This window comes from Pleuronectes platessa, chromosome 15 (assembly GCF_947347685.1).
Source record: "Pleuronectes platessa chromosome 15, fPlePla1.1, whole genome shotgun sequence".
NCBI lineage: Eukaryota > Metazoa > Chordata > Actinopteri > Pleuronectiformes > Pleuronectidae > Pleuronectes > Pleuronectes platessa.
This window is the reverse complement of record NC_070640.1, coordinates 13,438,428-13,466,117: the sequence shown is the minus strand read 5'-3', so window position 1 is coordinate 13,466,117 and position 27,690 is coordinate 13,438,428. Positions and strand designations below refer to the sequence as shown.

Here is a 27,690-nt window from a genome sequence, read left to right as displayed (position 1 = left end):
TAGACATCTAAACTATTTGTGTGACCAAATAATACACGATGACATAAGAAGAAGTCCATGTCCGAGTCATTGTCTTGCCTCTGATACTAACAAAGCACCAGATTTCTGCAGTCGCTGAGCACATGTTCCCTCATGACACGAGGCTCGACGTGACGCAGCGCCTGACTGGGAGCCAGGTATCCAAATCTGCTTCACGTCCCATCTGCCCCCATCCTGATAGACTACCACCCCCCCCCCCCCCCCCCCCCCCCCCCACCCGACACTCTCTCCCCTTCCCTCACACTGGGGCAGTGGCCGTGGGCGGCAGTGGGCGGCAGCAGCTCACAGAGGGAGGTGTGGAGCAGCCAGTGATCAGAGTGAATTAGAGTTATGCTTGACATGCAAAGGAGAGGCTCCAGAATGTGACAACAGCTGAGTTTGAAAGTGAAGCTTTTCTGCCTGAGGGGAGACGAATAGACGACAAAGAGAGCGCGTCCCGCCGTGAACAGAGTCAACCCCTTTCGTTGGCTCTTTATAAACAGCGACGTGTTATCCACTGACCATCTTAGAGCAACTGACGTCCTCAGTCTATAAGTAGAGAAATGTATTAATGAACAAGGTTGTCACAGTTTGAATAATCTTTATTGTCCTTCACACCAGGCTGAGTGGATATCCTCAACCCAGAAGAAATCCCACGTTCAACCATTTGGATAATGAAAGAAACACGTTCTACGTCTTTAAATTCATGTTTTACCTTCATATTTTTAATTTGTTCTATATAATTTGACCAGTGAATCACATCAGATTCCATTTGTTAACTTTCGATATATATTTGCATGAAAAAAACATGGTTTTAATTTAATTCTAAATGTCTTAGGTCTTTATTTGCCTGAAGCAGATCCTGGCCCTGATTTTGTGATGTTGTACTTCTTAATAAAATAATGGGGGTTTATAAAGTTAATATTCTATGATCTCAGAGCCAATATCAGCAGAGACGGGTATGAAGAATGCAGCGTTCCTGCCAAGAAGATCTGTGTGCAATGAAACCATTATTTTGTATTTTGATAATCCAAGGAATTTCTGGAATAATAAAGTATTTCATACATAGTTGGCTTAGAAAGTTATTTTCTATATCACAGAGTATATAAAACATTTCTTGTGCTATTGAATAAAACACATCAGTATTAAAAAGTGAGTAAAACACTGTGAAGTTGTATCTGCCCTCAGGCTGCTCCTCATCCAGCCTCAGCCCCAAGAAGATTTTGTTCCTGCAACCTTATACTGTACATTTGTGCCGTGGCCCAGTTTTTCAGGCCCAGAAGTCAAGACTCTTCAAGGTATTTCACAACAATGGAGTGTTTGGCGAAGTTTGGCCCAACGTAGCGTTTGTGTTTTTTCCTTTGCACATCTCGGCCTGATGGGAGTATCGTGTGACACCTCTGAAGCTCCACATCTCACCTTTCCCCCGGTGTGCGACGCTGACCGTGGAGCCCGAGTATCCAGACAGAGCTTTCAGTGAAATGAAAACCCAAAAGCTTTTTACTCCAACCGGTTACAGAGCCACAAGTTTGAGGAAGGTTTACATCGACATCCCCCTTTATAATCTAATATAACATCAATTTGGCTTCATAGTGAGGAGTGTGACAGATCCACCCGGTGTAGTATCTTGAAAATACCTTGTGGTAACATCCAGCACACAAACTGATTTGCTTCATACAAGCTCATACAAGTCATTTATTCTGGTGGAGAGCTTCTGTCTCTTTCAACAGCAGATATTTGTGCTTAGTCCAAACCCAGGTTCAGGATTTTGTTACATTGTTTACATTTGTTCTGGTTAGTTTTGGGTTCCAATGGTAATTTAGGGAGCTAAATACTTTTGTGTTTCATACTTGCGTCCTGTCGTAGTCACCTTTCTGCTGTGTCTACCTGTACTTGACAATGATTGGTTTGTAGCATGCACCAGACATGGCTGTGTTGACAATTCAGCTCTATAGTCACTGACTTTCTTTATACTTACTACTTTATCTTATTTTAATGCTGTCTCAACGTCCTTAAATCAATCCGAAAGGCCAATTTATACAATAAATTCATTTTCACATCGCAAAAGAACCAAACTATGGTTCTGGACAGAGACCACCTCTTTTGGTCACACAAGATTTAGTTTCCTTGGTCCAAACCTCGCTCTGAGGCACCTTTCTCACTTGTTATTTTGGTTCTGACTAAATGAAAAGTCTGAAGGTCGAGACCGAACAAGGTAGTTGTCAAAGCTTCACAATTGGGCCAAAGAGGCCACCGTTGGCTGCACAATTGAGCAAAAAACTCCTCCTGGTGATCCTGATGGCCACGCCCGACTGTGGCTCCAACAGACAGGAAGCCTCCAACTGTGGTGTTTTTTCTCAAAACTTGACAAATCTCTGATGATCCTGACCCAGTTTAAGTTCCCATGGAAAACCACAGTCTTGTAGAGTCATTAGAAAATAAATGTAGGGACCTGAAATCAGGAATCGCCCTAGACAGAATACAGAGCCCTCACATGCATCATGAGCTCTCTAACCCCAACTGTAAAATAATCTCCTTTTCATCCACGCACGCCTCCACTGTGCCATGCACCTTTCTGGTGGGACCGATCCTCAGCTCCACCCCAGCCCCACTCTGACTGGTACCTCGGGTTATTTCCACGGTGGGCGGGTCCGAGACTCATTGGCTTTAGGACCCAGTGGAGGCAGGCGGCAGCAGCAGCGGCTCGGCTCTCAGACTGAAGGCAGACAAAGGCGAGGAAAGAGACGGCGTGCTTCTTCCATCCTGCTGCAGAGACTCACTCCCCCCTTCCACACTCACACTCACGCACACACACCCTTCACTCCTCCGCCGGCAGCAGCAGAGACGCAGGTAAGTCCTCCACTTGGTGGGATCATCCTCAGACTTTACTGGTCCGGGGAGACATTAAACTGGGCTGCTTTAGACTGGCGAGTGGGTCAATTGAGTGAACACAGTGGGCATTAACGTGTTGGATGAATGGTTTTATATGTGAGGTGATCAGATGTGAGCAGGTGGATTGTGAGGAGGTGTAGTGCCCCTCCCCTCTTTTTTTTTTTTTCTGGAGGAAAACTTGCATTTTGTGCAGCTGCTGCTCTGCGGCCATGTGGCCTCACCTCCTCCATCCTGCATAAAAGAGGAGAAGTGAGGCATCAGGGAAACTTTTCTCTTTGTGGGTGTGATGTCAAGGCAGCTCTATGTAGCAGGATGTGAAGGATAAAGTAGATGTGTGTGTGTGGATCAGTTCTGATGTGGAGAGAGTCATGCTGTGGTGTTGAGTGGGAGTGGGAGGCTTGTTCAGGAGCAGGAACAAAATATATATACGATATATCAAGAGTGTTGCTGCTGCTGCTGCTTAAAATGTGAATCTGGATTTAATGTGATGATAAAAACCTCTGCAGTGCATCGATCTGCCACAAAAGGGAGGCGATCATGATGTCGTGTCACATAGCTGTGCACTGGAACTGTTTGATGAGGGACCTGTCTGGGAGAAGCATGGTGCTGCACCTCCTGCACTCAGCAGCAGCGGCGGTGGTGGTGATGATGTCACTGTCTGAGACAATGGACCTTCCTAGTTGATGCTCCACTGGGGAAGGGTCACACTCCGATCTGCCCATTATGCTGCAGCAGATGGGCTCCAAACCTGGCCTTTGTCAGCTGAGGAGCACCCATTCTGCTCAAGTCCCACCCCTCATCAGGGAGCCTGTCATAAAACGCCAGTCAGCAGCAGCACTGGGGTTCAAGCTGAGAGTGGAGGGCCCCACCACATGGATGGGTGGAGGGCCCCACCACATGGATGGGTGGCGGCACCATGTGTCTGAGCTTGCATGCTGTACTGTATATGCATTCTAACATAAAGGGCTTTAAACGATATATAAATGATTATCAAAAAATCGTTTTCATCCACAGCAATATAACCAAACTGTAATGTTGCTTATGCATTATGCAAGCGCAGCGTGGAGGTTTAACACGTTATCGATCGACAGTAGGTTTGTAACGTGTTTGTGTTTTTCTCTGCACATAAAGAAGAGTTTAAAGCCTCAACCTTCACAAAATCGGGATTTAAACTTTAAATTGTTAATGTGACGTTTATCATGATAACATCAATATTGATATAATTTGTCAGTATTGTTCAGCCCTACTTTAAATCATGGAAAACCACAAAGGGAAGATTCAGTGAGCGAATGAGTAGTGTCAGACAACATTTCATTGGCTGGTTTTCATGAAACAAAATGGTGTTAGGGACAGACAAGAGATTACTGAAGGGATTTTCCTTTACTTTATAATATGTTCATTGGAAGTAGGAATGGACGATGTTGGAGATAAATATCATGAGCTTAATTTTTATTATTAGCAAATATGATAAATCCCAGATCAATCGACTAGACAATAAAATAATTAATTAAATCAATTCTGCAGCAGAACAAAGCCTGAAGAGGTTTAAGTTTTACTCTGATTTGAAAACAGAACCATTCCTCTCGAGGGAGAAGCTCAAACAAAAGTGCAGTTGAGATTAATCAAACGAGTAATGTCAGCTTCTATGGACAAATTCATTAATCAACAACGATCAGTGTTCTGTTGTTCAGGAAACAACGAACATGTTGAACAATTTAGTTTCATCATTTGGAAGAAATAACCAAATTTACATATGATGTCATCATGATGCAGCTCTTCTTAAATAATAGGTGTTGTAGGAAATTGTGATGAAATTGATTTAAGACAGTAGATTCCAAACCTATGTGTTGTTAACAAGCCACTTAGAGTTGAGCTGTGTTTAAAGAGCTTTGACCTTTCAGTCGATACTGTCAAGTCCTGTCGGCTAATGAAGACCTGCGAGTGAAACAAGTGACATGCACGACACTTATTTATTCTGCTTCTCAGTTTGTGACTTGAGATAACTCATGTTTTAAAGAACACGCCATGAATAAGGAGATTATGTCAGTGGAGTAGGTCTTTAAGCAGGGCACAGATAACGTCCTCTTTTATGTTGGTATTTATGTTATACAGCTGTGTAAACGTTTTCAACATGAAATATATATTTGTATATGAAATGCATGTTTTAATGAGATTTTGCTTTGGGTTGGGAGTATTTTTACTTAACAGGGAAAGACTGGTTGTAAAATGGGAAAGCTGCTTTAACCAGTCCATCTTGTAGCATAACTTGTTAATTGGTTAATGGCTAAAGGTGCATGATTTGTAATTTTTCCTTAGAACCTTTAAATCTCCACGATTTGCAAATGTATGAGTATAATGTGATGATGGCTTCAACTAAGGTTCAAATGTGGAATGAGTACAAAATATATATTATAGATTAGAATTGACATTCAGACTCTGACTTTACCTGTTGCTGTATTCCTGACATTTGAAATGTCCTCGTCTGCTGGCCAATGTTTTTGGATCAAGCCAAAAGATGAAAACCCAATGTTGTATTCCAAATAATATACTATTGTTTCAGTATTTTACTTTACGATGCCTCGCATACATTGTTTTTCTTTTTTTCCTAGACTCGTCAGAGCTGGTCACCACCACCACCACACATTCACCACAACCATCACAACTTTCAGTCATCATGGAGCTAGACTTTGGACATTTTGACGAGCGAGACAAGGCCTCCCGCGCCCCGCGGGGCGGGCGCTTGAATGGACTCCCCAGCCCGACCCACAGCGCCCACTGCAGCTTCTACCGCACACGCACCCTGCAGACCCTCAGCAATGAGAAGAAAGCCAAAAAAGTGCGCTTCTACCGCAACGGAGACCGCTACTTCAAGGGCATAGTGTACGCCGTGGCGGGCGACCGGTTTCGCACCTTTGACGCCCTCCTGGCTGACCTCACCCGCTCGCTTTCCGACCACATCAACTTGCCACAGGGCGTCCGCTTCATCTTTACCATTGATGGCACACAGAAGATCGAATCCATGGATGAGCTAGAGGAAGGTAAGCATTGTTTTAGCAGCACCCCCACCCCCCCTAAGCCCTTATCTGATTTAATGCATCTCCTTCGTGGGATACCGGATTGTTTGGATTATCAATTTCTTTGTCCGCCAGTGGAGCTGCCCTGGTGAGATCAAACTGAGACATTATAGGCCACCATGCTAAAGAAGATCAAGTCAGTTTCTGCGCTGAGAAGATTTAGAAGAATAACATTTCCAGTTTTCTGAGATTAGAAGTCTTATCTGTCTGGTCTAGACTCCTATAATCTCTCGTATGATGTTAGTAACCTTTAATCTGGTGGGTTACTTTGGGGCAGTCCACTTTTCTTAACTGATGGCAGTTTGTAAATTGTCTCAAACTGTTTCTCTCTCTTTGCCTGACTTTACATCGTTCATTCACAAACTGGTTTATATCCCATGTTACTCATAATAAATGGTATTTCATGATTCAGCTGTTGAAGGTTTCCCGCTGACGGAGTTGAAAGCAGGTCCTCTGCCTTGGTCGTAATGGGGCTCAGGGATCTCAGTTTTCGGATGTTTAGCTTAGACCCAGCATGGTTCATACTGAGCTGTAGCGTCAGCTCTCTGCAGCTCAGCATGGGATCAATGGTTCGTTAACAGACAGCGTTAGGATCTAACTCTTAAAAGAAATGTCCGGGGCCAATTTATGAGGGATTTTACAACTGCCAAATCTTTTTCATATTGTATTCAAAACTTAAAAAGTCAACCGGATTAATTAGTCAAGGCATTTTACATTCTGACTAATTTCAAACTATTATTGCTTTGGATGATAATCAGTTGTTCAAGCTTTATGAGCAGCTGCCGTCATATCTGTTAGTGTCTGTATTTGGCATCAGAGGGATGATCCGAGCAAAGAAATGATTCAGATTCATGTTGTGGAAGTTGCCAAAGATGATTTTGACAGATTTGTGGCAATGGCATCTCCTTGGCACCCGACAGGATGATCCATGCATGCACAGAGGAAAGCCATAAATGGCAGGGCCCCTTTTTTGAGGACAATATTTTGATCTCACCAGATTCTTAAATCAATCTAAATATTCAAACGTGTCTCAGGATCAAATTTAAAATCTATGGACGAGACCCAACCTTAAGCTCGGCCCTTCTTGCTGAGAAACTTTATTTTAAGAGACTTCTCTAAAGACGCTTGAAGAAGTACTGCAGCTTATCTTGTCCAAAATGAGGCGATCATCTCTGCTACTTGAGCTGCTTAGGCGAGATAGGAGTGCGTTTGGTGTGTGTGTGTGTGTGTGCTGAGTGCAGTAAAGGGGCTGCACAGCAAAGACTATGGGTGGTGGGGGGCATTTCGTTGTGCTTCCTCTTGTGGGTTGTAATTAATTGCTCAATCTCTTGTGCACAGTGTAATCCTGTTGTGTGCCTTTTGTGTTTGCAGTCATTTCTCCACTTTTGGCCTAATTGTTGCCTTCTGGATTCTCCCCATTGCCAAATGTTCTCTTTATCTCTCTTCCCCCTGCTGCCTTTTGTCTTAGCTGTAGCTCCTCAGCACAATCTGCAGTAGAAACTATAGGTCAGTGAATGACAAAGAAAATGACTGTAGATTATTTAGAGAGCTGCAAGAAGGACGGGACAATTCAGAAGTACATTTGTGAGGACACTGAGTATTAGAATATGAATGAGGTTAGGGCTGTGCCATGTGACTAAAATCTCATATCCTGATGAAGACAATTTTCTGTAAATCGAATCTAGTTTCATGTAAATTTTGCAGTGTAACTTGGGGTTGTTTTCTTTGTACGTTGTGATCCTAGAATGGATATAAAGATTGACATCCACCCTATTCAGAAATTGAACTAAAATATCCCAGATGGGCACGCCGCCATTTTGCTCACTTTGCAGTCTGCACATTAGCAATCGGGGGAATGAAGGCGCGGCACTTTTTAGTTTAGTCCATGTCCCATTTGCTAACATGGAGACAGGATGATTTATTGGAGTTATACTGGAGCAAGCCACCAGATAGGGAGTCATTGTCGTCCGTCCTTTATGTACACCTTGTATCTGCAGCTGTTATCCTCTTACTTCTTTGCAGTTTTTTTATATGATTTGCCAAGGATCAAAGGCTCTTATAACGTCAGATTTTCTTTGTACCTTCTCGCTCCGTAGACTCTGCTCTGTTCTGACTCGATTCTTGCGTAGGTGGTCAAAGAGTTTGGCTGGATTTGAGTATGTTGTGGCGGCATAATTAACTTAAAGTCTGGATTTGTGATTCCGACTTTGTGAAACCATGTCCTGCTGACAGAAGTAACTCCTCTTTTGTCTATGATCTTGTTAATCTTTGACTAATCTGAGTTTTTTTCCCGGTTCAAAATGACCATGTTTATCTTCGCGTTCACTGTCCATGTTTGTTTCCTTCGGGCAGTTTAGGAATTACAAAGGGTAATTGGTGACACAAGGCAATTAGGGATGAAACACAATATGAAATGGTATAGGTATTTCTATCAGCACTGTCCTTACTGAAGTCCTCCTTTTAATGTGCACTGGGTTTCGTTATATAGGTCTAATGAAGCCGAAGGGAATATTTAAACTCAAAACCAGAAGGAGTCTTCAAAGTGTGAAGATGTGTCTCTACTGTATTGTTATTACTGTCGGTGTGTACCGTACAGCTCCGGTACTGTTGGACTGGTTTGTGCTGTGGTCTCATGGGTGATCTTTGAAGTTTTAGTTTTTTCCTATAGCACCAGACATACACATGCAGGTGGGAGTTATGGTACATAAATATTCATGATCACCGTGCAACAGACTATTTTAATTCTCAGCAAGGTCTGAAAATCAAACTGACACCATCTGCAGTTTGCACTATATTCTTCAACAAAGAAAAAACGAGTTTTAGTTGTGACATTAGATCGAACTGAGATGAAATCAGAGGTGTTAAATGTTCTCCCACTGGTCTTGACATCTGATCATTTGAGTTCCTGCAGGTTGGAATGTTTCTGATTGGACACCTCTGGGACTCTCTGGTGTCAGAGTTGAACTGCTGAATGTGTTACAACACACTAACCCAATTTTTTATTTTGGCGTTGCAGGGGAAAGCTACGTTTGTGCATCAGAGAACTTGTACAAGAAGGTTGACTACACAAAGAACGTCAACCCCAACTGGTCTGTGAATGTAAAGGCCTCGGCGAGCCAGAAGAACATGCAGTCCTTAGCCGCCAAGGCCGCGTGCGAGGCCAGGGAGACCAAGGACTTTGTTCGCCCCAAGCTCGTGACGGTGATGCGCAGTGGCGTGAAGCCGCGCAAGGCTGTGCGCATTCTGCTCAACAAGAAAACGGCACACTCCTTCGAGCAGGTCCTCACCGACATCACAGAGGCCATCAAACTTGAAAGTGGGATCGTGAAGAGGATCTACACGCTGGATGGCAAGCAGGTACGTCTCACTTTCAGCCGTCATTACATAAAGATAAGACATTCGATTAGAGCTTAACAGTGGTTACTATTCATTTTAAATGGTAAATAGTCTGTATTGGAATGGGATGTGTAGTTTCTCTGATCTTAAAAAGATTTAGTACCCTCGTACCAATATCTTTTCAGCATCAATTATTTGTGCTCAAGATTCATCTCGTAGCTGTTCGGCCTTGTTCTAGACTTAAAACTCTTTATGAGGTTTCTCTAAACTGTCAATGGAGAAAATGAATGGGAAATGAACTTCCGGAACCAGAGCTGTTCTAAAAGTGGGCAGTCACTGTTACGCTCTATAATTGCATCTGGAAACCTGTAATTCATATCGTGCAAATGAAAAACTCAAAAACAGCTAAAACTCAATTGTACCAAGATTTTAGTGTTCATTTGAAACTCAGAAAAAATCTCTGGTCTGGGAATAAAGATGGTGGAGCACATTAGTTAAAGTTACACAATAGGAACAATTGTGGTCTGGATTGAGAACAGGTCATTATTCCTATGTCCACCCACGCCCAGGCTGGTATCGCCAGCATCAAAAGAAGCAGGAAACCAAATTATGTGTTTGTGAATGCAAGAAAGAAGACAAAATGCTATTGTCCCCTCTGACCATAAGTCAACAGGAGCCAGTTCATGAGAACCTTGAGAACCATGAGAACAACCTGAGCGAAAAATGACCTTCATTGTCTGCAGTCTTTGTTCTCACGTTCACTCTCACACAGCAGATTCTCCTGTCTTGTGGTTCAGGTCATTAGTGTCCTGTCCACCTGCCTTTTGTTGTGCAGTTAGTTTTTAGGCCACAGGTATTTTTCTTTAGTAGATCTGCGTTTTGAAAAGCTCAAATCCTGGGAAGTTCTGCCCTCCACCCACTATGGCCGGGTACAAAGAGTCGAGCGCTGTATTGTTGTGTTTGATCATTTTGTCCCCCTTTGTTGCTTTAGGGTGGTGCATGCAGGCATTTAAATAAAACACTGAAACTTGAATTTACTCTGGAAATTCTAAAATCCTTTCCTATATGCTGACTTCCGAAAACATCTGAGGTTGGGAGTTAAAAAATGTTTCAACGCTTCCTATAGTACTAGAGACACCCAGTCTGTCAAATACGTGTCTGGATCCTCATCATTAATTCCCTATGTGATGATGGTGCTTGACTTGTTGAGGTCTGAAATGCACACGTCCTGCTCCATGTAACACAAGCCACAGAGTAAAGTGTCCTGAGCGAGTTTGACGACTCTCTGGAGTTCACTGAATGGGATCCTCTGGCTGATGTGGCCAAACAGAATTCAGGGCACAGGAATCCCCATGAGAAGAACCTGCAGAGAGCCAGTTTCCACTGGCTGGCTGTGGGCACATCAAAACACGCACTGACGTCAAAACTCTGTAATTTAAGGCAATATGCTGCCTGAATTACAAAAATACAAATCACAGTTCAGATTATTCATAGTGGCATTCATGAACATTGCTTCTGCATCTCCATCAATCTTTATTTCACTTTATTGAAATGTTTAACCCTGCATCCTAATGTCCATTGGGTAACTGGCTCATTGAGTTTATTCTGATTGGCTAGTTCGTACAGCTGCCTATTTTGCTTACCTGCTAAATTCAATCAGCAAATTATGTATTTTTATTTGTATATACATAATTTCAAACTTTCTCTTTGGCTCTTACAGTTTTGAGAGTTTCTCTACACAGATAAATAGGTCAATCTATAACTTCACATCTGTAAAGGGCAGAGATGTTCTGATAACATTTGTCCCTCACGTTTTTTTAGTTGTTTTTTTTACCGATACTGATATTGGTACATTTAAAGATCTCATCTGAATTAAACTAATATACTACTAGACATGGGAAGGACTTCTTACATAAATTCGTGTACTCGTAGATGCCCCACCAGGCTTTGTTGGCAGTATCACAGGCCTTTCTGATGCTGGTATCGGAACATCTCTAGTAAAGGCAAGAAAATGTTTTTACATGTTGGACTGTATTTGATAGAGGGCTTAGCATTGTCACATATATAACGGTACAAATATTACTTGTATAGACTATTATCACCAATCCAGGTTTACCATGAATTTACTATGTAGGTTCAAATCTGGGCACAGATGCAAAAGCACAGAGATCAAATGATCTGTTTGAACTTGGGCTAAAAGTCACTCCCGGGGGAAGACTATTGTTTTCTCTTCTCACAGCCATAAAAGGACATGATGGTTTATTCATGTTTGAGCTTTAATAGAACAGTCTGGAAGGACAAACACACTCACCAGGCAGGGTCACTTCAACTGGGAGGCTGTGGAGAGGTCTCTGAGATCGTCTGGGCTGCCTATATACTTCATATCAAGATGTGTATGACTTCATAAAGTAATAAATCAAATGTTAATGAGTCCTGTGGTCCAAAGAGAAAAGGTTATTTGGGTTATATACGTGTATGTTCTTCCGTGCAGTGGGGAGTGACCTCATCTAAAACCTCTCGCTCGCTCACCTGTATTTCTGCTGCAGAGATCACATAGCTTTGGTTTTCCAGACTATTGTGAGTGGCAGTAAATGAACGGAGGCGTGGATGCGGAGCAGTCGCGGAAGCATGTGCGGATGTGCATACGGACATCTGTTCTTCAGCGCCCTCTTTGATATGGTTAAATGTTCACAAATCCTCGTGTGGGGACCTTTTGTCCTGTATTATTCATTACAGATGGACTGGGGATTGTGGCCTGCTGAGCTCCTGTAGGTTGTGCCTCTTGGTTTTTTCTTTTTTTACTTTGTAGTAATAAGGCACATGTGTGTATTGGAGGAGGGGCGGAGTGCCGAATTGATAGATTAGGGAATTTGATTTTAATGCTCTCTCCCATGGGTGCAGTCTGGCTGCCCTGGGCGTTGAACAGATTTCCTTCCTACAGAAACACTTGTGCTGTTTGGACATTCTTATCATCTTGTAGGATGTTACAGTCGTTGATGTATTTTTGTGCATTTATCTCTGTGGTCAGGTTTCATCCCTCCCTTTTTTTCCCCTTGCTATGAATTTTTTATAATTATTGCTTCCCACAAAGTATATTTAATAGCCTGCCCATGCGTTAGCCATCCCAATCAGAGCATATTGATCCTGTTGTCATTGCGGTATGAATAGATGGATTATCTGATGATCAGTGTCCATTGACTCGTGCCGGCGCCTCGTGGCAATGCGCAGAAATGTGGTGAAAATGCTGCGCACGTTTATTGCGGCGCCTTTGTGTGCAGAGGCACACTGCAGCTGCTCTGTGGTGGAGGTGATATGGTAGAGGCAATATTGATGCAGCAGCAGCGCCCGCCCCTCCCTCCCTGACTCTCCGTCGATCCTCCTCTTCCCATTCCGTTGCGATAGCTGCTGGGACCGGTTGCTAGGAGACCACATCTCGGGCACAAAGAGAGCCCAGCTGGTGTGGACTGGTCTGTCAGATACCACATCCTGTAGTGGGTGTGAGGGTCTATCAATGCAAGTCTTTGGTTTAAAAAAACATGTCACATTATTATCTCTTTACCTGTGTACATTCCATCATGGGCTGTAGGGATGTTTGATTGTGAAAGATGAATTTGTGCTCGACTAAAAGGTTGCACAGATTGTGTTTTCTATCTTTTTTGTTTTATTTTTTAAATGGCGGCTCCTCAGGCTGGATTTTGGCGTACTCCTCGGTGCCGTGTCGACTCTAAAGACAGCCTGTCGTCCTCTCTTTGTCCGGGAACAGAATCACTCCAATTTTCCCCTCAAACGTCGGTGCTTTTCACTTCAGTCAGGAAGGGTGGGGCCGGTGGATTCAGGAGTCATTCTCCATTCTAAGAGCAAATTAGGATAATTTTATTTCTGCTGATGGGGAGTAATTATTCACCGCTCCTCACAGCACATACAAAAAAAGTAAATTTTCTTGATTTGCTCTCACTGCTTCTAAAGGCTTCATTAAACCAGAGGGTTTATTTGATTGCCGGCACTCTATTCTGCATTCTTCTGTGTGAGAGAGGTGTCTGCACAGGAGAATACTTCTGATTTGCATTTAAGATCTACGACGTGTTCAGCAGGATTGCAGTTTGGGGGGTTGCCAAATCCGAATATCATTTGTAAAAAGAAATCTGTGTATTGGAGGGTCCATTGTGTGGCTGTGTGATTTGCCCTTGTAAATTGCCTTTGCAGGATTGCAGAGGAGTCTCTTAACAGATTTGAGTGTCCTTTATTCCAAGCTGGTTTTAGAATGAAGAAATAGTATTATAATAAAATGAGTCGCAGAAGAAAAGAAACGGATACTTCAGGCACAAGGTCACACCGTTATTGTCGAAGAACAAAAGATTCAAATTCGCTTTAAAAGTTCATAACTGATGCTGCAGAAATAATTCACTGAATGGGAGCTGGACAGAGGCGTGGGTTCAGGGCTCCCAGTATCCAGTAACGGGGCAGAAAAGCCTGATTCTTACTGGTTATCAGCGCGCGCACAGTCTGCCTGCTCTCTGCCATGCTGCAGAAGCAGTTGTCATGGCAATAAGCTCCGCTGTAATGGATTCAGGTTTTGACAATGGCTGTAGTACGCTGAGTGTGCTCTTTACGCAGGGTCTTACCTGCCTGCTCTCTGCTCCTCACCTGTCAACACAAGTCACCACAGCCGCATATTAGTCACACACAAACACACACACACACACACAAACAGATGCAGATAGTCAGGCTGATGGAGGGGCGCGGCCCCCACGATGAAGCATCCCGGGCAGGCATGGCAACCCGTATGCATCGTCTGTCCCCCCCACAACCTCCCTTCCTGCAAGAACACCACATCAACAAGTGAGCATGTCCGCGGGGGGGTTGGTGGCAGGATTTAATAATGTTAAGACCACATCAGTCATCCAAATGGAAAGCCTGCTTCCTCGGGGGCTCGGGGAGGGGCGGGGTTAAAACAACATCAGGCACCAGCTGGTCCCCATGACTGTGCAGATATTGCAGCCTAACTGGCTCATCTGTGCTCCAAATGCATCCGGGGGAAAAAAAAGAAAATCTGCAGTAGCCCTCAGACTGTACTGGTGCACCAAGGTCACCGACAGGTCAGAGAAGAAACCAGCGAGAAGCATTTCCTGATGCCCAAATATGGGATTTCTTTATATTTAAATTCACTGTTTTGGATTTGACTGGTTCTGGTAACCGAGCTGTTTTTAGAAAATCTGCCAATTTGATTTTTTTGGTGTATTTCAAGCTCTTTTCATTGTCTGTGAGACACTGATATAAAATGGAGACTGTGTTCTGGAGGAATATTCTGCTCATTGCAGAGGCTGATATTGATCCAACAGTGAAGCAGTGTGTGTGTGGGTGTTTCCTCATGGGTTGCAAACCGGGTCTTACCGGCTCCTTTTCCGCCTTTTTAATCTTTTTTTACACTTCCTCCCACACAGCTCGGTAATCCTGAGACTACACAATGTCATATTTAAAATGAAAATGTATCTGCTCACTGTAGGATTTGTTGTTTTCTTTAACTCAAACTTGAATTGATTACTATGCACTCAACCTTACACCTAACGCAGTCACATCCTCTCATGCCTGTGACGTATTAGGGTCATATTAAAGACTATAATGTCATATTACTAGAATTCAGTCATATTTAATGAGGAAAGAAACATGATATTCTGACAATACAGAAATAAAGCTTTTTGGCAGAATTATAAATCTTGATTATAAATCTCCTTGTCTCATGAGAAACTAGTAAACCTCTTTGAATATCGCGCAGATGTAACGAACCAGTCGACCACTCGCAGACATTTCCTGCTCCAACAAAAGGGTCTTTGTTCGGAATAGATGTTTCTTTCACAAGTCTTCAATTATTATGATAATGTGATGCTGATGGACCAAGGATTATGTGTTTTATTTTTATACTATATTATAGATGTGCTCCACATTTCTCATTTTAACTCAGGCGGCCGGCTTATCCTCTGAAGTTCCCCCTGTAACACGACACTTACGACTTTATTCTTAAAAACGTACAACTTTAAACTTGAAATCTTTGAATTTTCCCCCTTTTGAAGTGTCCCCTGTACTCTTATCTGCCGATGTACAGAAAGCACAGTAAAATAGAAAATGCTGCAGTGTGCACCCCCACTGAAGACTTAAAAAAAAAACTGCTTTACAGTGCAGTACCAGTACAGAAGTGGGAGGAGAACCGCATGGGCTGATGTGAGATGACTCCTCTATGGTGTTTTTATTATTTAAGGATGTATTTTCTGCTGACTCATTAACGCTGGAGTTGAGTCTTCAGTGTTAGTCACAGCGACACAGGTTAGATGAGACGCCCAGGTCACGACAGGGAGTCCGAGCGCTACAATGCAACATTGATCAGCTTTACTTCCTTTGCAAGGAGATCAATTAACATGGGAGTGTGGAGTCAAAGTGACTGAGTCCTGAGGTCCGGTTTCTCTCCACTAATTCATTTCTGCTGAAGTGAATACAGTTCAGCTGCATGTCGGAGACAAATGACACATGGGCTTTGTCTGAAGGTCTTTTCTGCCACTTCACACAAAAACAAATTAAACTCAGCAATAGAAATGGTCCACCAGTGCCCACATTGGTATTTTTTCTCACTGTCATTTCTTGAAAACTCTTTATATGCCTGAATCCTCTAAAAATGTACACAATAATTCGTACATTTGTGACCAAAGTTGGTCCAATATACACATAAAACACATTGACGTGAAAATGTAATTTTAAAAAAAGGCCTCAGCACTGGATGAGTTATTTCTTTTACCATTGTACATTATTCATTTTGCAGATCTGCCCATTCTCCCCTGCTCCTCTCCCACCGCTCTCCCGTACCACCCCAGGTTATCAACACATATTTCACTTCACATTTTCCGTCATTAAGATCATAAAACTCGAGGAGAAAGACAGAGGCCTTGGATTGCTGCTGCAAAAAGAAAGATTTCTCTAACTGTTATGGTTTTTAATTTGGATCGATTTCAAACAGGATCAGAAACAGAAAATCTTCTGCGGACAGTTAGGACCCACTCCCAGTACGTCCATTTCCAAAGGATTACAGCCTTGGTCAGCCCAGATCAATACGACTGTTTCTTTACCAACTGTTGTTGTAGTTGTGCCACAAACTTGGACACATATACACCAGAGGTTTTGAAAACTTTGGAATTGAGGAAAAGAGAAAAGGTTCATTCTGCAAAATATCTGCAGTAGTGTGGACAGAGCATCAAATAGCTTGTTATCTGGTTGCTCCATATATGAATTCTATTAAATTTGGAAATATCTCCTGAATTAATTGCCAGTAGTTTTGCGAACATTCATATAGCAGCAGAGAGACAAACTAGAGAAATGGTCCTAACTCGTGACCCTCTATCTCCCCAGCTACAGTGTTCTCAATTTCTAAATTTACCACTTGACCACCATCACCTAATGAAATATCTGCATCTGTGGATGATTGGTCAGTTGGTCTATAAGGAACTCTGAATAATTCAGTTGTGTAGTTTGTGGATGGGAGCATATAGCTCATGGTGGATGGGCTAGTGGTTTCCTGGGGGTCTTTTGGTACGGACAGCTGGTGAGGCAGAGATTAGGGATGGGCTTGGTGGGACAGGGGGTGGGGGGCACCTGGAGTCTGGAAGGAGCCAGTTCTTCATAAAAGCTTTTTTTATGATTAACCCGTCAATAAATATATACATACTGGTTCTGATGTGTGCGTCTGGGTGCGTGCACAGTGTGTAAATAACCACGAAGGCTTTGCAAAAATCAAAGTGACATCATGTCATTTCATATTGTCCTCCTCCTGGAACCCGTTTGCCAGGTGGCTGTGTCTGATGCAGCTGACTGACCTTTTCAAATTGAGAGAGGATGCTTCATAACCTACATTCGAATGTTCCCGAGCCGGCCTGCCCTTTCTTCACTGCAGCCACGTTTCAAAGAGACGCTGACATTTTGCTCTCGTTGTGATTGCGTGCAAAGCGAACAGGATCTTTTCCCGTGTGTCTGTCAACTGTAGACAGATGTCAAAACTTACCGAGGCTTACAGCAACTGTCCATAGGCCGACGAGGGGAAAATAATGCCTGATGATAATTCTTATCATCAGAAAGTTGTGCACATGCAGGTCAGATTTGGATGATTGTTTGAAAGGCTGCAGGACATTTGATACACACTGTATATGAATTATTTGTAGGTTTAATGCTGTAGAGAGGCCTGGTCTGAGACCTGCGTGGTATGATGTGGATCTCAAGTGATCACCCTGGGGAACTGGATTAATAGGATTTCTAAATGGGATTTAGTGTTGTTGCTAAGGACTGACAAGAAGGGTGGACGTGCCCAGGTTCAGAGCCGGCTGCCTTTTCATGAACTGTGTCATCATGCTCTCTCACATGTTGCATTATAGTGATATCTTGGTTCAGAAGTGATGAAGAAAAAACGTGGCAAAGCTCTTCTTGGAGAGATCGCTGTGATTTTTTTTTTTGCTGTTGAGCTTACTGAGCCTGAGACTCATAAACTTAACAGTGCACTTTAAAGTGTGACTTACTCCATCTGCCAAGGAGGTCTTCACTGCTGCATGACTGTCCTCAGGATTACTCTAAAACCTACTGAACTGATTTACATAGACTTGTATGGAGGGGTTAGAAGAAAGAGCCCTTTTTAAATTTTGGTGCAGATCCGGATAATCGGGTGGACCCAAGATTTTTCTCTTCCCTTTCTTTCATATGGCGAAATAGAGTTTTGGCCTCGGTGGAGGTACACACTCGCTAAGCACCCGTCAGTCCCAGATGTGTGAGACAAGAGACGACAAACAATCTATCAAATATGTCCAGGAATCTGTCTGTGGCTGGAATATCTCACGAACCCGTTATTCTTATCGGCTTCAGTCCTGGCAAGTGTATTGATGAGGGCCCAAGGAAATGCTTTGTCAAATTTTTTGAGAATTTGACATGCGATATGTTCAATATTATTAAACTTTGACGACCAGCGCTTTGTAGCAGCAAAGCCTGGGACTCATCAACATAAGTGACTTTGTCGATCCAGACATCAGCGCTGATTCTCCAGATCGGGGTGTCTGTGGACTGAGTTGAGCTTTGCTGGACTTTGAACGAACAGCTCTTTGTGCAGCAGCGGTGGTGCAGCTTCACTGTTCTGCAGCTGGTCTTTATTTGCCGTAACTTAATTACTGCAGGTCACTTTCACAGTCAAGAAAGCTGCAACCAGCATCACCACAGGCCAAGCAAACATTCCAGATGAGTGGGTTTAGAAAGGCCACTGTACTTGTGCAAAAAATTCGTCAGAACCCCGGATTTTCAATGTGTAAATTGCACTTTTGTTATTTTTGATTTCCCCACTCTGGACGCGTTGAGTGGTAAGAACTGAACTGCAGCCGCCGAGTGGTCCTCTGCAATCAGAAACCAGCAGAGAGAAGCTAATCATCTTTTCTAATGGAGATTCCGTTAAGAGCGAGATTAAGGTAGCAGTCTGTTGGCTAAACACTTTATCCCTTTAATCAGCTCTGTTCTTAAAGCCATTAAAACATGGACTAGTCTCCACCCTCTCGCCCCATTCCATCCTGTCTTTTCCATCTCCTCTCCTCCGCCCCGGTGGCCATGAGGGAAAAGGAACCTTTCTTAATGCTTTCATCTTGATTAACTGTCAGGTGCTGTTACTGCAGAGCAACGGTTTAACCTAATGAAAGTAACATGTATCTGATCTCTTGATAATGAACAAGGAAAAAAAAACAAATGTGCAGCCTGTAAATTCAACCCCCGGCCGAAAAACCAATTAGATTTGGATCCCTGGAGTCGAAGCATCGTCTCTGTACCTCAGCGGGGAATCTGCCTGCCAGTATCTTGTGGGAACATAGTGGGAGGCAGAGAGGGTACAGCTGTTGGATGCCACGCCACCGAGTCACCAGCGCACACTTTTAGCTCGTCTAGCAGGACGGAGAACCAACAGGGCAGCTGCTGGGGTGCGGTGTTCCCAAATTATCTGCAGCTCATAGTTTAGATGTGTATCACAAAGGAAACCCTGATGCATCTTGACTATCCTGGCGAACGGCCCAACCAAGGATAATCTTTCAGGCCACTCAGAGAAACCTACAGATGGGCTCCTTCTCTGAGAGATTTAGTTTTTTTAGAAAAAGTAAGACAAAAAGCCCAGAAAGTCACCTGGAATTTCAAAACTTCTCAAAAGTTGTTGAAAGACTAACTGAAATGAGACGAAGATGCTCTGGAACAAATCTAACTTGCACTAGGAAGTAAAAACAAAACACTTTAACCGAAGGGGAAAGAGCTTTTGGGTTGAATGGCTTTAATAGGCGTGCCTAGGCTGGTAACAGGGCCTGTGTATTGGGGAGCAGCGGAGAAGGTGTGGCCCGGAGACATCTGTCCACTAAGTAGGCCATATTGTGTCAACAGCTGCTATAGTGAAAAGTCCCGGGGGACGGAGGTTGAGTCTTTTAAACATTACAGCGGAGGTGTAACTTTATCCTCTCTGTTTGAGCCTTTTTATGCCTTTTGTGTGAATGTGTTTTGTTAATGACGCTACTGTAGCTAAAGGCATGTTAACAAGACAAGTAACCGACAAAGGGACCGACCGCCACCACCTGAGGCTTCCTAAATCCTTTGGCTGGCAGACGACAACATCCTTTCTTACTCAGAGAATTTATCCAGAGACTGTGTCCTTTTTTTTTTTACCTCTGCCTTTGTTTGTGTTTGTTTGTTAATTAGCAGGATTTTATAAAAGCTTTTGAATGGATTTCCAAGAAACTAAGGAAAACTAGGAAATGCATTATGGGTCCGGGAAAAACCCAAACATTTTGGTGCAGATCAGAATTTGGGCGGCTACAGGAATTATTTTTCAGTTTCTTTAACATTGTGAGGTAGAACATTTTTCAAAATTTGAGATAATTCATGTTTTTTTGATAAATTTATTTGAATGTGGTCTAATTTATATTAAATATACTTCACCATTTTAACACTACTTACATTCATCAAACATATGACTCCATCATTCATGGTGCTTCCTCTGCACAGGAATGGATTAATGCCTCATGCTGTCTTAATGGATGATTCGTCCAGAATTAGCATTTACACTTTATTATATTAGGCATTCCCAACAGGCATTTAATCAGATTGATATGAACAGATTATTCCCTCCTGGCCAATCCACCCTCTTGGTTTATATATGTCTCTCAGTAGAGGGTGTAAAGGCTTTGATTTGCACTTAAAACTGACGTGTGTGGCTCTACCGCAGTGTTGGCCTGTCGGTCATTGGTTCAGAGTGATAAATCGATGATGTGCAGCCATTTATAAGTTTCATCCTCTGATAAATATTTCTACTGGCTACTTCTCCACTGCCACAGCATCCATGATCCTTTAACTTTCATCAAACAGCAGCATCATCAAATCAAAAGTCTAATTTGTCCAATACTTGATTGCAAGACTTTTGACTTTCCCATCAGCTTCAGCTGTACATTGTGTTAAGTGCTTATGAGCAAATATAAAAATTCTAACCTGGAAAACCTTGGTGGGGAAAATGGTAAGCAACGTACTTGTTTAGCGTTTTCATTTCACCAGGTTTGCTTGCTGATGTTAGTTCCTGCTGTGCACAGTACAGCCTCACAGAGCCACCTACCTGGCTGCAGAGTCTTTCTCTGGATCTACCAGTTGAAGACAAATAATCAAGTGTCTCATAAGTTCTGTCTCCTGTCTTCTTAGGTGACCTGCCTTCAAGATTTCTTCGGCGATGACGATGTCTTCATTGCATGTGGACCAGAGAAATTCCGCTATGCCCAGGACGACTTCTCTCTGGATCAGAACGGTCGGGGTAACTTTTTCAACCTGTATTTTACATCATACAATTTCATAGACTGTATATAAGTGTACGGAAAACATAATATTTTGTGTGGTATACCTTGTTCTACAAAATTATTACAAAATATTCATGCAGCAGTGACACAGTACAGCAGTGAAAATGTCCTTGCATGCACAAGAGGGCTTTTGCACTGTTTATATCTGCATTTTGATTTAAAGAACTAATCATTTGCATGTTATGTTAAATCATAGATCATTTGAAAGAATATTAATCTATATGTTTGGCAAGCTCTTATAAATCAATCAATGTAAACTTTAAAGTATAGGCTGAAGAGAATCAAATTTATATTATTAATTTTATGTGCATGTTTCAGGATATTCAAATTCTGTCTCACTGTTTTATACCATCTGGTTTATAAACCTAATGATGACGAGATCAGCCTTTTAATCTCATATTCATAATTTGATGGGGACAAAAAGGGAACATTTAATAAAGAAGTAAAATGAAGGAAAAGAATAAGCGTTAGAAAATGGAGAAACATCTGTGAAATTTATCATGTTTCTGACATGATTCCCTCGGTCTCAATATCATGGAGCCTTAGAATATAAACTGTGTCATATCTTTTATGTGGAAACCCCCACATAAAGAGGAGAGGTAATTTGCTCCTGGGGTGGGTTTAATACACCCGTGTCCCTGTAAAAGATGTTATGCTCACTTCCATACTGTAGCTTTGTGAGGAGAAAAATTACACATGTGAGGTGCAGGCCTAGAAAAGGCGGCGGGCAGCGATTGAAGTGTGTTATCTGCAGCCGGCAGCAGAGAGAGGGAAAGGTAGAGGAGAAAGAGCCATTAATCTGTCCGGTGACAGGTTCAGGCCAGCTGATCTGTTGGTGCTGATACTGCTGAGAAGTGGAGGAGAGAAAATGTGAAACCAATCCTCCCAGTGAGTCTCTCCGCTCCCCGCAGACTTTGAAATACCCCTATTTTTAACAAACCCACTTTCACCCAACGTCCCTCCTCCATGCATTCAGTATCGCGTCGATGTCCTTTGAATCTAAACGCTGCGCTGATTCAGTACAGGGCTGATTTGTCATCGTGCTCCTTTAACCCTTTCTCTGCTCCTGCTTCCTTGTCAGATCAGGTTAGGATGGCGATTCCACTTTATTTATAATGATCTGGGCCCTTTCCTCTCAGCACACTCGCCCCCATGGAACCAAATCTAAATTGTTTCATTCAATCTATGATAACCTCAGGGCAATGCTAAATAAAATGGCTGAGAGTCTCGAGCATCCAGACATCACTGAGTTGTCCTCAGTGGAGCAGAGACACAGGAGAGAGGCCTGTCTGTGATGCATCGCATCGCATTACATTACGAAAACTGTGTATCCACAGTGCTCATCAGTCTTGATGCTTTATGATCGAATCCTTTTGTTTCAGAAGGTAATTCTGATAATATAATGAGCTAGAATGGCTCTCAGTAGAGTGCATACAACCGCTAAGGCCCAACCATCCCCTTAAGTTCAAGCAAGCTGTACTCAATGTAAAACACTCATATCAGTGCGTGATTTGTTTATTTGCTGGAAAAACATAACAATTTCTGAGGGAATGTGAAAAAAAAAAAACTGGATCTGCTGTCTGATCTAAATCAGCACCAAAATGTGTGCTCTGTGTTCTTTCCTGAACCATCCCACATCCTTCCAAGTTTCGTGGAAATCCATCAAGTAATTTTCCTAACAAATAACTCTTTTATACAAAAATGAATAGGTATACGTGGTTGTGACTCCTCTTCTTTTTTTTTTCCCCTGTTGCTTCATGTTAGACTTAACAAATGCAGCGAAAACTGTGGCACCTTGCTATCTCGCCAAATTAGCACATTCATCCGGGTGTCATGTTTCCATCACTGCCGATCAAACCTGGAGCTGATTTTAAAAACCTGTGTCTTCTTCAGAGTCGTATCCATTCACTCTGCAGATAAAAGCCAGATGTTAGTTGTTGTTTTTATAAAACATAACCTCCTTGGCGGTGGTAATAATTAAGTATATATGTAAACATGCCAGACACAAGCAATAACAATGAAATAAACCTTGTTTTTTTCCATGTACACTGATGCAGGCTTTTAATCTTGGGTTTGGCAGAATCACCAAAATAGATCTGAATCCCCTGTGGTTATTTTTCAAACACGCGCCTCACTTTCAATACAATCCTATGCAGATGGACGTGCAAACAGAGTGGAAGACATGTGTACCTGCTACTCTTGTTTATGCAGCACCACCGTCAGTTAAGGCTGAGGGGAAATCTGTGCAGACACACTTGGAGGGGGGCTATTTTGAGACCACTGAGTGGACGAGACAAGCTGTCAGTGTGAAGCACTGTCAAAAGGCGTGGTGGCACACCTCGCACAAAACAATGGAACACAAATGTACTGTGTGTCTGCATGCAGCAGTGTGTGAAGGGTAAGAGAGAGAGAGGAGACAGACATGGTCGATCCCGGGAGACGGAGGGAGGACAGATAGTATAATTAGCATCAAAAGTGGAAAAGAGGAGGGGGGGCAGGGGGCTGAAAGTACAAACAGAGGGGACGATGCAGAGGGAGGGGTAGCAGGGACTGGAGTCTGCCTGCCCTGATTAATACAGCCACTCTATATACACTGCATACATCTTTATGTGATTAAAAATAAACTCACACTGTCGCACATATACATACATTTAAACAGTTCCTTCCTTCTCTGTTTTTTTTTTGTCTGTCTCACAAAACCGGGTGTGTTCCATGTTACTGAAAATACTCAGGCGAGAAAAGACACAATACAACACTGCTGGAATTAGACATTTAAAGCTTTTTATTGTGTTATGAAAATTAATGAAAGATAAGAAAAATTAAAAATCTCAGCCCAATTTATGAGGAATCAAAAATCAACTTCTGCCTCCCTGACATATTAGAACTGGAATAATAATGAGGCTGGGCCCAGTGCCTTGGTCATGTTGCATTTCATTTTCACCAATCAAATGACAAGTCAATAGCCAGCCGTTCAGTTTTTCAAATGAGTCAAATGTAACTCTACATCTTCTTTCCTCGTTTCGTGACGAGGATCTAGGAATATGCTAATAGTAATAATAGGTCCTCACAGCTGACCATTGGTCGAGGAGCCTTTTTTCAGCCACTGAGCTCCGCCCACAAGCTGACAGGATTGGTTTCTTAGGTTTGTGACATGTCAAATCCTGGCTGTCTGAGTCAGACTGGCATTTGTTAACTGCAGTGTTAATGGACCGTCACACACAGCACACACAGCACAAGTCAAAGTTCAATAGATTGAACTACACCAGGAGCCACGCTCTGGATTTGCTTTGCCACAGGGAGCAAATGACATGTTAACTGGATTTTAGATTTTTTTTTTATCCAAATGAGAACAAAAATCTCCCATTTTCTCACTGTGGTATTATCTAGCGGTATCTAACATTAAAGTTTGACTAGTTTAGCTTTATACTAACATTAATGTCAGACATTACGAATACCTTCAAACGTATTTTATCCAGACTTTATATTATATATTTTATACTCATCCAGTTTAGGAAACAAGTGATAATCGTACTTTCTCTTTGTGCTTTTGTCTCCACAGAGTGCAGGGTGATGAAGACGCCCAAGGGTCAGCGCGGTTCAGTGAAGAGTCCTGCTCCAATCAGGCGCATCAAGTCTCCTGCTGAATCAAGTGAGCCCATTACCATCTCGCCTATACTGTAACTCTTCCGGTGTAAACTGGAGCAGATCCTGACCTCGCCTTGTTCCATAAATCAGAACAAAGGGCTGGTAGAAAGTAGAACGAGGCTAATGCTGCTGCGGGAAATGAAAACGAATGCCACATCAGATATGGCGGCACAGTGATGTAGCTCCTCGGGTGAAGACACTAAATCCAGTGGTGCGGGGCTGTAGCTGATCTTGACCTTTGACCTTACTCTGTAGAGAATAGCAGGCTTTGTAATGGCTTCAGGATGGATTTTTGTTGAAGATGGCTTTGGACATTAATCAAACATTATTTTATCTGGCGTTCATACTTGAGGATAGAAAAGATGAATTTAATTTTTATTGTCCTTCTATCCACAGTTATCTATTTATTGTTTGTAATTTGAAGACATGCTTAGAGGGACTATAAATTGTGTTTCCTCTCTGTGTTGGGACAGTTCCTGTGGGGTCCCAACAACACCAGATCTTTGATCTCACAACAACATCTCCTTAAAAGATACCCTGATGTGTGAGAATGGGGACAGTAATATCCAGTCTTTGTTTATTGAAGCTAATCTGATGAGATGTAATATAATTGTCAGATTATTTGATTTAAACCCATGAATAAAACATGAAAAGTAAACAAAGACATTGAAATCTACTTTTAGCAGTTTTTTTGCCCATTTAGCATTTTAAGAATATCCATGAAAAAAACATAATAGAGACACTGATGCCTGCACATGTTTGAATGCTTTATGTCAACATCAGCTTTTAACCTTAAAACCTCAGCGTTTCTATGCTACCTGACTTTACAGCTGCAACGTTGAACAGTTGGTGCCATACAATCTAAACACGAGCAGGTGTGACACAAAAGATGCAGCACCAGTTCTTCTCTCTGTTATTTATCAAATGACTGGTTCAAATCCTGCATTGAAAAACCGTTCTAATTCTTCCCCTGGCATCGTAAAGGAGTAAAGTTTGAGGGTCAGTGACACTGTCTCTTCAGCAGGGGCAGGGGACAGAGCTGTGAAATCTCCTGTGAGGTAAATGCAGAGACTCGGTGCTCTCACAGATTTCGGGGGGGGGGGGGGTGGCTGCAGGTAGTCCACAGTTCATGTTTCACACCACTTTACAAGGTAGGTGTTGGTGGTGATGGGCGAGGTGAGAGGGTGCGTTCTCCAGCTCTGCAGGTTCCCTCAGGCCTTCAGCTGTCTTGTATATTTTATTGATCCTTGATCGGTGAAGGCCGGCCTTCAACACAGCAGATGGTTGGCCAACAGGCTGGAGAGTTAACTGAGTTTGAATCACCTCTGAGAGGTCAGCAGAGATCACGGGGCCGTAGCAGAGGAAACGTGTCAGTGACGTGCCTCATTTAACTGGTAGTAGATTCAGATTTTAACTGGAGCTGCACCTAATTGTACTCACTCATAAAAATGTTTTTTTCCAACAATATTATTTAACTATTATTAAGGAAAATTTTGAAAGCACCCTATCTCAAATTGTAAAGAAAGGGGGGAAAATAGACCAGTTGGGTCACAGCTGGTATGGAGGGTTTTTATTTGCCAACAGCTAAATAAATACATGTGCATTTACATTGAAGTGCAAATTCACATTGGCTAGCCTCAATCTAAAATGTATATGTGGTTTCCAGGGCAGTGATCTTTATACCAGCACTTTCTTCAGCCTTGTCGTCAGTTGCACTGGTTTAATGAGATGAGTGCATGTGTCTGCCATCTTCCTGTGATGAAAGTGAAGAAACACAGTGATCCTCCTCTTTCTACAGAGGATGAAAAATGCTCTCAACTGTAGAAGACAAACCCTCCAGTGTTTGTAACTTTGCTGATACTAGAGACGTTTGGAAAAAGCTGCACTCTCTGTACAGTTAATGTGGGAGATCTGCTCACCTCAGATTTTAAGACCCAGAGATAATAGGATGTGCGTTTATTTTTTGTTCCTGGACAGGCTTGTCCTTTCAACAGCTTCTTAAGTCTACATTTGAGAGTGTGTTTATCCGACTGAGTGGTTAAATGAAGCCAGTGGCATTAAGTGGGTTAACAATGACTCTTTTTTTCCACGTCGGGGTTTTTTCAACTCGCGTTGGCTCAAATTGACTCTGGCCATCTGGCTCATAGTAAAAACTGCTTTTCATCTCCCGCACACAAAAAAACTCTTTGACAGCAGTTAAAACGCTCGACGACATCCCAACGCACCGCTCTCAGATGTAAACACAATGTTCCACACACAGGGAATCCTAGCAACGTGGCGAGGCGCAGACCCAGTGAACAAAACGGCGTCTAACAAACGGCTCGGAGACAGCGTCCCTCTACGCTGCGGCCAAATGAGGCCTCGGCTCAGGCACCACTCTTCTCCAGAGCCAAGGAAAGAGGTTCAGGCTTCTCCCTGTACACTTTTCTAACCCACTCCTCTGTTTACCTCTTTCTCTCCCTCCCTGTCTCCCATCCCTCACCCTTCCCCCCCTCTCTCTTTTCTCTGATCTGCGGGCACTCTCTCAGCCAACGGGACGGGCTCCAGCAGCCAGCTGTCCACCCCGATTTCCAAGCATTCCCCCACCTCCACCCCCACCAGTCCAGCCCTCAACAACAAGCAGAAGGTACCGGGTCAACTCTCCTCCTCCTCCTCTGGCCCGTTTCATCTTGTTGCCCTATTTTACCACACCATCATTAAATGCTCCTTATGTGATTTTTATTGTTTTTGTTTTTCCAGGATCTCTACTTGCCCTTATCTCTGGATGACGAGGATTCCCAGGGCGAATCCATGTAAACTCGCCCCCTGCAGCCCGCCTCCTGTTTTGGCCTGAAACACAGAAGTTT

General features: G+C 42.9%; 1 protein-coding gene across 1 annotated transcript in view; it reads left to right on the top strand.

The window, feature by feature from the left end:
• Window positions 1-27,640, top strand: part of LOC128457652 (neuronal migration protein doublecortin) — a 39,352-nt gene extending 11,712 nt beyond the window's left edge. Inside the window, exons 2-7 of the mRNA XM_053442435.1 lie at window positions 5,520-5,948; window positions 9,001-9,341; window positions 21,048-21,150; window positions 24,759-24,848; window positions 27,373-27,470; window positions 27,584-27,640. Of these exons, the coding sequence (XP_053298410.1) occupies window positions 5,520-5,948; window positions 9,001-9,341; window positions 21,048-21,150; window positions 24,759-24,848; window positions 27,373-27,470; window positions 27,584-27,640 (1,118 nt within the window). The remainder of the gene's footprint in view (window positions 1-5,519; window positions 5,949-9,000; window positions 9,342-21,047; window positions 21,151-24,758; window positions 24,849-27,372; window positions 27,471-27,583) is intronic.
• Window positions 27,641-27,690: the final 50 nt, after the last annotated feature.